Source organism: Ascidia mentula, chromosome 5 (assembly GCF_947561715.1).
Source record: "Ascidia mentula chromosome 5, kaAscMent1.1, whole genome shotgun sequence".
Classification (NCBI taxonomy): Eukaryota; Metazoa; Chordata; class Ascidiacea; order Phlebobranchia; family Ascidiidae; genus Ascidia; species Ascidia mentula.
The window spans coordinates 13,016,684-13,028,536 of NC_138570.1; the positions used below are offsets into that span (position 1 = coordinate 13,016,684).

The following is an 11,853-nucleotide window of genomic DNA, read 5'->3' on the forward strand; positions in this document are numbered from 1 at the left end:
GCACGTGCAGATCCACGCTATTGTCCACCACAAAGTTGACCGCTTAACGGTGGTTTGATATGGGAAGGTTTCGCAACCTTCCAATTTTTTCGTCGCCCTTCGTTGGGTCGACACATTAGATTCGCTTGCTTGCCTGTAACTGCCGTACTAAGGAAACACGCACTGAAGCCACACCCTGGTTTACTTTCTTGTCCATTTCTTCCACCCACACACAAAAACATGGTTGTCCTAGCAACTACAGTTTGGCAAAAAAACAACCGTACGTTATTAAGTAAAACGTCGGTTCTACGTCTACGAAACAAAGCCGTTTCGCCTTATGTTTGCCATTTGAGAGATGGTTTTTACAGAAAGTTGTTTTGCAGAATTCCAAGTCCGAAAGCTTCCAGACGATCAACGTATGAATCAAAAGAACGTCACCAACAACGCTGTAATTTGTTTGTTTGAATACTGTGCGTCACGGAATAATATAAAAACGCACCTATCCAACCTGTTGTAAGTTACGTGATGCGTAAAACGAAGTGTTTGTACGTTTCCGCTTCGTCATGCTATGCAAAACTTCACTTAGGAGGGGATAAAATCTTTAACTTTGGAAGAAGTTAAACCATTTTCCACATGCCATGAACGGCTTTTTGTGCTTTGTAAACTTACGAAAGGAAATCCCTGATACCAATCCGCACGTAGGAATTTTTTTTGCTTTTCTCCTTCCGAACCCCCGAAATTGACTACAGGTCCAATTACAGGTTGGGCGTTTAATCATGCGTACCAAGTACTAACTATAGCTACTTCGTATTAGCCACTGATTTAAAATTAGCCCTACACAGGCAAGCGAGCACAAACATTTTTTTTAAAATGAGATCTTGATTTTGTTTTATGCTGATTTCCGTGGGGAACACGTCGTTAAATAATTGAAAAAAAGTGCTTGTCAGTAGGACAATTACCACACGAGCTTTAACGTTAAAAAGGTAATTAAGTATTTCCCGATAAATTCGTGCTTAACGTTCGACGAGAGGAAGGTGGTCTCGCGAAATAGGGCCTTGGGTATGTAGGGGTCCCGCCGTTTGTCGGGTTCATGCCTCACTGACTCATAGTCGAAGTGAATAAAAGCCAAACCCTACTCGCAGCGCACAGCCAGACTTCTTACGTTCATTGCTCGTATCAGAGATTAAGTGGAAGTTGGTCTGTAAAAACGACCTCCAGACGCACCGAACAACAGTAGCTTCTCGAGTTTAGCAAAAAGCCTTGGTGACAAAACAAGGTAGTTTTATAATAAGTTTCCAGTTATGGTCAAGTGGCGAGAAACAAATTTAGCCGCAATTTAAATATAAACATTGAAAAAGTTTTTTTCACACTTTTATGCACAGAACTAGTTAAATTTTTACAAATAATTTTACACAGCAACACATTAAAGTCAGTATGTGATGTACAAAGAGATATAAGTAGAACCTACAGGGTTCGGAAAAACACGGTTTGGAAAATGTGCGAGTAAAAATCAGACGTCATTGTTATTCACGGGAAGTCGCGTATAACATCACTACATGGGTGGGTGAAGACAAATCGGCATCACCCGGACATTAAAGAAATTGTTAGACGACTGGGGAGTTGAAACCACTAACTGTCCTTTCACTATTCATTACAGCATTGGATGAACTAAGTTGCGGTGTTTAGGGGCAAATACTATGTTTTTAAATATTACTATGTCGTGAAGAAGATAACAACTATCAATTTGTAAGAAGTTTCAGGTGCTCATTAACTTATTCCTGATGGTTTTGCATTGGATTTATGCAGCAATAGCATGCAGCGTCTTGTCTTCTCAAGTGTTAGGTAAGATCCGTTGTTGTTCTGCTGTTGGTTTGATATTTTACAACCACATATTTGTTGGTCACAGCGTTGTTTCGTATTTTGTATATACATGCATCAGTGCACAACAGACAGCTTGGATTTTAAAGGTTGCTAAGTTTGTCACGCTTGAAAAAGTTTACGATTTGGTGTTATGTCACGTGTTTAAGGAGGAACACATCTTTCGTGAAACTTTTTTGATGCATAGTACTAGATTTTCAACTCGTTTAACTAAATTTATTATTACAAAATAATCGCTGTTTGTCGTATATTCACCGACATGGGGAATAATTTATTTACGGATTCCTTAATTGGGAAATCACTTTGTTGCATGCCAATCTGTTTTAAAGGTGGGCTCTTTTACTTTACCTTTGATTGCGAAAATGAGGCAGATTGCAACAAAATCGTTCAGGAAATACAGCTACTATCAATAGAAACCGACAACACGACCTCGAACGTGTCAATATCAGGTTAAACATTTAACTTTTACCTTCCATTGAAATAGGTTGAGTAGATTGTTATTGATTAGTCTTTGTGTGTCAATTGTATCAAACTATAAGTAAGTACCTTCTTGTTAATTTTTTTTAATCATGCAAGTAAGTTCGTGCGATTCTTTTTATCATTTGGTTGGGGTCATAACTATTTTGCAGATTTCGACGAGTGTGCTCAAACAACGACAGAATGTTCTGTTCATGCAACCTGCACAAATAAATTCCGCACATTTTTTTGCCAGTGTAATCCTGGCTATCAAGACAACAACCCTGCTTTTCCGGGAACCAATTGCTCGGGTAATAATCGATATTGCGCTTTGTAAGTAAGAAAATACTCAGGGTTATAATTTTACAGATTTTAATGAATGTACAAATAGTACGTTTAACACGTGCCCACCAAATTCGCATTGCATAAACACCAAGGGCAGTTTTATTTGTGCATGTGACGCCGGATTTTGGAACACATCAAACTCGACAACTGAAATAAACTGCACAGGTTTGATTCACTTAAATTTGTGAGCTTGGAATAATAATAACTTTTACCAAGATATTAACGAGTGCGAGGTTCCGACTTTAAACAACTGCTCGCTGAGCGCCCAATGCATCAACAACGTAGGAGGGTTTGTGTGTCAGTGCAATGCGGGTTTACAAAACGCTGATGCAACATCTCCTGGAACAAATTGCATTGGTGGGCATTGTAAAATAATTTACCGATTAAAATAAAATAACCGAATTCTTGTCGTTACTCTTGGATTATTTGCAGACGTCGATGAATGTAGTGACGACACGTTACATAATTGCAGTAGCTCATTTAATTGCGCAAACTATGTTGGTGGCTTTAGCTGCAAGTGCGGCGAAGGGTTTGTTTCGAGTGATCCAGTGTTCCCTGATGCAAATTGCAAAGGTAAAATTTCAAAAATTTTAATGTTGTCACTGCTATTAAATTACAAACGTTGTAATAGATGTAAACGAATGCTTGGATAGTGCGCTGAACAACTGCACCCCAGGATCAATTTGCATTAACATGCCAGGATCTTTTACTTGTCAGGGTAGGCCCAATAATTTGTTTTTATAGGTTAAATAATCAATACAGAGCCATGCATTGAAAATGTAGATACAACAACTCCAGTTACTAGCTCAATAACGGAGGAAGCAACAACATTAACTTCTGAGTTACCAAAAGAAACAACCGAAAATACAAAACTAACAACGAGAGGATTTGTATCAACTCAAGAAACAAGTCAATTCGCAACTACAATCAGCTCAAAGGAACACACAACGGCCATCTCCATGGCAATTGCGGACACATCGGAAGCGCGGACACTAACTCCAACCGAATCACTCCCGCAAACCGAAACCACAAGTCACGAAACAACCGCAGGTAATTCTATAGCTTCTTGCAATAACTTTGCTTACAACGCATATAACAAACAAAAAAACAATGTGATTGCTCGGTGTATGCGTGGCATTTAACCTAGTGATCAACTATTGATGATTTTAGCAAATTTCATTAACAAGTGGCACGATGCTGACAGAATCAGAATAAACAAAAATATCAACCAAACAAATTTTACATTAGGGCAAATTACTCAACAACCTCCACTGTCACCGTCTACAGTTGTTAAAGACAATACAACTAGTAGTATATTTACAATTGCAACCACCAGAGAAGAGAATAGTACACTTGATGGTAGCACTGCACAGGGAGTAAGTCTCGCTCCCGCTTCTCAAACATATACCACTCTGGAAAAGACTTCCGATATTACCAACCTACTTGTAGTGAGTACAAGTCAGGAAACTACCACCACCCAAGTAGCAAAATCTAATAGCACTACACAAAAGCAAATTTTCGTTGGAGTGGTCACTGACAATACCTCTCAACATACATCGACTGCTAGCACCTTCCAGGAAGCGACTACTGCGGGAATGAGGCTTGAAACGTCCACTAGTAGCCCCACTGAACAAGAAACCACTGATAGCACAACCGAACAATTAACCAGCGTTACTACCAACTTGGTCACTGATAGTACCTCTCAACATACATCGGCTGCTAGCACCTTCCAGGAAGCGACTACTGCGGGAATGAGGCTTGAAACGTCCACTAATAGCCCCACTGAACAAGAAACCACTGATAGCACAACCGAACAATTAACCAGCGTTACTACCAAGTTTGTCACTGATAGTACCTCTCAACATACGTCGGTTGCTAGCACCTTCCAGGAAGCGACCACTTCGGGAATGAGGCTTGAAACATCCACTAATAGCCCCACTGAACAAGAAACCACTGATAGTACAACCGAACAATTAACCAGCGTTACTACCAACTTTGTCACTGATAGTACCTCTCAACATACGTCGGTTGCTAGCACCTTCCAGGAAGCGACTACTGCGGGAATGAGGCTTGAAACATCCACTAATAGCCCCACTGAACAAGAAACCACTGATAGTACAACCGAACAATTAACCAGCGTTACTACCAACTTTGTCACTGAAAGTACTTCTCAACATACGTCGGTTGCTAGCACCTTCCAGGAAGCGACCACTGCGGGAATGAGGCTTGAAACGTCCACTAATAGTCCCACTAAACAAGAAACCACTGATAGTACAACCGAACAATTACCCAGCGTTACTACCAACTTTGTCACTGAAAGTACCTCTCAACATACCTCTGCTGCTAGCACCTTCCAGGAAGCGACTACTGCGGGAATGAGGCCTGAAACGTCCACTAATAGCCCCATTAAACAAGAAACCACTGATAGTACAACCGAACAATTAACCAGCGTTACTACCAACTTGGTGACTGACAGTACCTCTCAACATACCTCTGCTGCTAGTACCATACAAACAGCGACCACTGCGGGAATGAGGCTTGAAACGTCCACTAATAGCCCCACAGAACAAGAAACCACTGATAGTACAACCGAACAATTAACCAGCGTTACTACCAACTTTGTCACTGACAGTACCTCTCAACATACGTCGGTTGCTAGCACCTTCCAGGAAGCGACTACTGCGGGAATGAGGCTTGAAACGTCCACTAATAGCCCCATTAAACAAGAAACCACTGATAGTACAACCGAACAATTAACCAGCGTTACTACCAACTTGGTGACTGACAGTACCTCTCAACATACCTCTGCTGCTAGTACCATACAAACAGCGACCACTGCGGGAATGAGGCTTGAAACGTCCACTAATAGCCCCACAGAACAAGAAACCACTGATAGTACAACCGAACAATTAACCAGCGTTACTACCAACTTTGTCACTGACAGTACCTCTCAACATACGTCGGTTGCTAGCACCTTCCAGGAAGCGACTACTGCGGGAATGAGGCTTGAAACGTCCACTAATAGCCCCATTAAACAAGAAACCACTGATAGTACAACCGAACAATTAACCAGCGTTACTACCAACTTGGTGACTGACAGTACCTCTCAACATACCTCTGCTGCTAGTACCATACAAACAGCGACCACTGCGGGAATGAGGCTTGAAACGTCCACTAATAGCCCCACAGAACAAGAAACCACTGATAGTACAACCGAACAATTAACCAGCGTTACTACCAACTTTGTCACTAAAAGTACCTCTCAACATACCTCTGCTGCTAGCACCTTCCAGGAAGCGACTACTGCGGGAATGAGGCCTGAAACGTCCACTAATAGCCCCATTAAACAAGAAACCACTGATAGTACAACCGAACAATTAACCAGCGTTACTACCAACTTGGTGACTGACAGTACCTCTCAACATACCTCTGCTGCTAGTACCATACAAACAGCGACCACTGCGGGAATGAGGCTTGAAACGTCCACTAATAGCCCCGCAGAACAAGAAACCACTGATAGTACAACCGAACAGTTACCCAGCGTTACTACCAACTTGGTCACTGAAAGTACCTCTCAACAATCATCGGCTGCTAACACCTTCCAGGAAGCAACCACCGCGGGAATGAGGCTTGAAACGTCCACTAATAGTCCCACCAAACAAACCACTATTAGCACCAGTAAACAAACAACAACGCAGCAATCCAGAAGCGGAATGACAACAGCCACCGCAGTAACAAGTACAATTCAACCAACTGATTTTAGTACAAAGCAAATATCAACCTCTGTTATCTCTGTTGCGCCAACTACAATGTTACAAGAAACCAGCTTTAAAACCACACAAGAGGACGCTACGTTTGTTACAAAACAAGAAACTACTTTTAGTTCCCAACAAATAAGAGAAAGTAAGTCAGTTGTGGTGCATGTTTCTCTGATTTGCACCAACGCACACTTCGGCCCACCCACATTGTTAATGCATGCATGCTACCAGTTCCAGTGTCAATGATGTCACAGAAACTGGCTATGCTTCTACAAAATTCTCAGTTTTCTCAACCGTAACCATTCTCTCGGATGATATCATACAATGCATGCGACTATAAATTACCTAAATCATCAGAAACAATGATTTGTGCATTGGGCTTCCAAGCATGTGGATCTCTCCAATAACATGCGTTCGCTGTTCTGATTAAATTACAATTTTATTGCATTTTTCTGGTTTTAAAATTGTTGTAGTTACCACTGCTGCAAAAGATATCAGTACGGCCCCAAGTACAACAATCACAACTTTGGCGAGTGTCTCCTCAAAAGAAGCAAGCTCTGCAGATTCCTCTACAAGCAAACCAACTACTAGTCAAGACACCACGCCAACCCTAACAAGCATGCCTATAGTTACAACTGTGGCCATAGCATTGGTATACATATTTCATCGTAATTTTAAACACGCACATATCTTTTGTTCAATCCACGACATGTTTAGCCTACAACACCATCGCCTCCAATGAATATTACCAACGAAAACATCGTACAAGTTGCCAATGTTTATTCGGAGGAGTCTATCGAGTATGTTACTCAAGGTAATCAGATTATAAAATATAAAGATAACTGTACTGATTAGAGAAAATTGGACTTAAATGTAAACGTCAATATAGGAAATTTGACCACGATGGGAGTCATGGTGATTTTGGACGGTTTAAAGACTTTATCGTCCCCTGGACCTAACGTAACTGTTACCGTAGCTGTTGCTGAATCAATACTAAAGGTTGTGGATGAAATTGGAATGAAAACTGGTGAGTAAATACGTTTTCTTTCCACAGGAAACAATAAAAATTTGTCTGATTTTTAGGCGAAAATGCAATTACCGATGCTGTATCATTGTCATTTACCAATTTAACTGAGGTGTTACTGCAAAACGTAATGCTACCAACAGGAATGTTTGAAAGCAAGTTAAATTCCTTAACCGTGGGTGCAATTGACACAGGTTTTGTGAGCGGAGGTAACTATTTTTTTTCGGGTACCAGAAAAAGATTGGTAGACAAAATACCTTGATAGGTTCAGGTCGAACTTTTTCCCTTCTTGATGGATTTAACACAACTGCTACACCAGAATCCCCGACCATACATTTACCAGGCAGTTTATTTGCAGATCTCTCCCAAGTGAGTTGTTGGTAATGAACCCTGGTATAACTTAAGTGGCCATTTATTAAACAATAGCGATTAAAAGATAAAAAAGAAAAAGGTACCACTATGCTTCAAGGCCCAATCTGAAACATTTAGTTTAAGGGCAACTATGACACACGTTAGTTTATAGGAAAGAATCACCTTCACGGCATATAGCGATGCTGGGCTCTTTCGGACTGCGAATACACAACCCATTCAGAACCAGACTGTCGACTTATTCAGCAACCGAAACCAAGCGGTGATTAACAGCGGCGTTGTTGGAGCAACTGTTGCTAACAGAACAATACGAAACTTGCAAAATCCCATTGAAATAACGTAGGATGCGGAACATTGCGTATAAAGCTTTGCAAACAAGATTTATGTCTATTTCGTTTTAGGTTGCCACTAATTGTAACCTCGTTTCAACCTGTTGATCAAAATAATGGAACCCAGATACAAAGGTCAATTTATCGTCCGAGTTGCGTGTTTTTTGATTTTACGTTGAATAATGGTCGTGGAGAGTGGTCTAAGGATGGATGTGTGACGTTGGTTACACCTTCGCAGGTTAAGTGTCAATGCAACCATTTAACCAGTTTTGCTGTATTGATGGTAAGTGCAAATTCTGTTTGAGTTCATACGCCAACCACACTTTACAGGTTTAAAATTACATTGGACTTGTTTTTGTCATGAAATTCAGAGTGTCGAAACTTCGGTTCATGACAGTGTACTCAACATTCTTACTTACGTTGGATGTGGGTTGTCTGTGGTTGGTCTTCTGTCTACTATTCTTACCTACACAATGTTCAGGCAAGACGTATTTGTAATTACAGTTTTACATGCAAATGGAAGTGGTGTTTGTAAGATAATATTTTTAAAATGACTATGAGGAACCTAGCTTCGCTTTGACAAGGTTGTAGGAAGGTTATAAGTGACATAAAACAAGGATTCTGTGAAGTTTAACAGACGCTGATATAAACAATCTGTCTTTTAGTAAAAAATGATATGACAATTTGCAGGTCTTTACGCAAACACAAATCCAAAAGGATACTTGTTCACTTTTGCATTTCTCTATGCGGTGTTTATATCACGTATATTTTTGGAATTGCGGCATCCCTTCCTAGCAACCAGGATCAGTGCATTGCGGTGAGCAACTATAAATATTTTTTTAAAAAATGGTTGGATAAACGCCATGACTGCAAACACGGAATAGAACTTACTAAGTTTCAAACCCTTTTGCAAAAGTCTAGGAAACAATAAACAAACTGACGTTAACAGAGTTGACAGTTTTATTTTGCTCTGCTGTGCAACGAAATGCCATCTTCGACATTTTCCACAACAAAATCACCGTGTCACATGAAACGCGTCAAACAAAATTGCCCGAAATTGTCCTGGAAAATCATTGATCCATGAACTCCTATATTCGCTATCAATAGTACAGTAAATGCTTTCTTTTTTATGTTGTGGACAGAAAAATGTTTTCAACAGGGTAACGACGTTGATTTTACCGCTTTTGTAATGGGGATTTGTAGTGTGCAGCCATATGTATAATTCAAAGCTCACGAACCTACATCACGAGAAACCTCCAGGGTACTTTATATGGTGTTTGTCAACATTTGCGCAGCTGATCACGTTACGCTTGCACACATACACCACAATGCTCCCTGCGGAATTTCCTTGTGTATAGTTTTAGCATTTATGCAAAAGATCTGAAAATAGAAAAATAAAGTAACAACAACGACTGTCATGCTTGATTGTTTTTTTCGGTTTCGCCACACAATATATCAAAAAACAAATTGTTGAGTTTTTGAACACCTAATACGTTAAGAGCTGATAAATTTAGTCCATTTAAACAAACCATTTTCTCATAATAGGTTGTAACGAAACACTTTGCCCTTAATTAGTGGTTCTTAAACTGTTTTGATCCATTTGTGTATAAGCTGCAGACAGATGGCCACTGTTTCGACCTTTGATGTTTTGATCCATGGCCCGAATTTTTTTTGAAAAGGCTTGTGGCCCACCACGAAAAGTTTTGAGAAAATATATTTTATAAAACAGAGTGATCTGATCAAACCACTGCCCTAAGTCATCTCTTATAACGCACTCTTAAAAGAATAAACACCAAGTATAAACTTGAAGGTTAATTTAAAATTTAAAATGTGATTTGTTCATGTTCAGTCTGGACTATTCATGCATTTCTTCACCTCGTCAACGTTTGCATGGATGTTTATTGAAGTCCTGGACATGTATTTGATGTTCGTGAAAGTGTGGAGTACGGTCAGACATTATGTACGAAAATCGTGTCTCTTTGGTTGGGGATTTCCAGCTTTGCTTTCGATTATAACGCTTGGAGCTCATTTTGGTTTGGTAAATAATAATGGAGATGAATATTTCAGGATGTATCCATTGTACCGGGAGACTGCAGTGTGAGTATTTTAGTCTGTGTAGAAGGTCGTGATTAAAATTTGTCGATTCTCCAGCCAAATTAAAATAGTTCTTGAATGCTATTTTCAGATGCTGGTTGACGGAATTATCAATGTATTGGGCGTTTCTTGTACCGATGGGTTTCATAATGCTCGTCAACTTTTGTCTTTTTGCTGTTGTTTTGTACCACGTGACATGCAAACGATCAAAATCTAATTTGACAAGAGTAAGAAGCAGTGCCAGAGGAGTAAAGGTTAGTGACAAATCAAACCTGACAAACAAATTGTCAGATCTTTGGATATTTTTGAAAGTTAAGGCAATATGGAGAGAATTTTGAAAACATTGTTTTGGGTTATTTGACAAAAAGCCCATATACAACATGTGGTATAGATATATATCAGAAATACAAAAACAACGATTGTAGTTGACTATACACTGAAATTAATTTTAATATTAACTTAAAATTATTCGTTTGTTCGCGTGTGTAGGCTCGTCAGCACGTCATAAACGCAGCAGCAATTATATTGTTGAGTGGGCCAACCTGGATTATCGGCTTTCTTATCAACATCGATCCTATCCAGGATGGTGTTATAAGAAGAATACTATCCTACCTTTTTGTAATTTTCAACGCCTTTCAGGTAAGAAAAAGTTAATCAATAATTAGGTACATATTAGGGAACGTTCTATTTTTGGCACAGGGTTTGTGGATCTTTCTGATCTTCACTATTCGTCCCAAAATGGTTCGCAACCAGTGGGTGATGCTCATCCGCAATAAAGGCTTTACGCAAAGGAGAGGAAGTAGCAGCACAGGCAGTAGTTGGAGGCAACAACAGTCGAGACCGAGCATTTCGACTGTACGAGCAAACACTTTAAAGCCCGGGGTTGCATACGATTATCGTAGAAGCAGCGCATTGTCAGCTGTGACTATACTTAAATCATCTCCTGAAAACTCTCGCTTGCCATCACCCAGTCCATCAACTCCATCCCCGACAACTCCTTACAAATACCGCTACAGCAGAGAAGCCAGTCGCGTTGAAGCGATTGCTGAAAATTCTGACGTCAGTTCCACTGGCAGTTAATTGATTTTATCGTATTCTATTGTTTAGAATTTCTGTATTCTCGCCAACTGTTGCGACATATATGCAACTTTTTTGTTTATATTATTGTGGTGTACATTTCTATTAGGGCATTATTAGCCATGTAATGCTGAATACATGCATACTTGGCAATTAGTATGGCAAAACAGCAAATGACCATGCTATGCCCCAACGATAACAATAGTGTTTGATAATATAAGGGTTGCCCATCAGGCATTGTATAAATGTTTGTCATGTAAATGCATTGTCCTCATTACTGCTTGTCCGTGTTTACCGATATGTCCAAAGCGAATTTCTTCTTAGTTCTCGATTCTTGCTAGGTGGGAAGTTGTGTACAGAGAAAATACAAATGCAGCAAATGTCGACCGGGTTTTTGGGATTTGGTTGTACCGCATACGAGGTAAAAGACCAACTCTGTTAGTCCCAAACAACTCTATTCTGTCACCTAGTGGATATTTTTGAAACAAATATTGAGAGGGCAGAACTACGGCAACTCCCCCCAACCGGTAACGGATAACAGCAG

At 40.0% G+C, this 11,853-nt stretch overlaps 1 protein-coding gene across 1 annotated transcript; it reads left to right on the top strand.

Annotated features, from left to right (window-relative positions):
- The first annotated feature begins 1,640 nt into the window (after nt 1-1,640).
- On the top strand, nt 1,641-11,689 carry LOC145901511 (uncharacterized). The gene is made up of 22 exons (XM_082989212.1): nt 1,641-1,821; nt 2,187-2,306; nt 2,487-2,624; nt 2,683-2,823; nt 2,875-3,015; nt 3,091-3,231; nt 3,290-3,376; nt 3,442-3,708; nt 3,907-6,561; nt 6,890-7,068; nt 7,134-7,230; nt 7,306-7,443; nt 7,500-7,649; nt 7,706-7,809; nt 7,964-8,148; nt 8,211-8,421; nt 8,510-8,619; nt 8,829-8,955; nt 9,988-10,235; nt 10,324-10,486; nt 10,722-10,871; nt 10,932-11,689. Exons 1-22 carry the CDS (start codon nt 1,761-1,763, stop codon nt 11,310-11,312), a joined length of 5,994 nt encoding a protein of 1,997 aa, XP_082845338.1. The 5' UTR covers nt 1,641-1,760; the 3' UTR covers nt 11,313-11,689.
- Nucleotides 11,690-11,853: the final 164 nt, after the last annotated feature.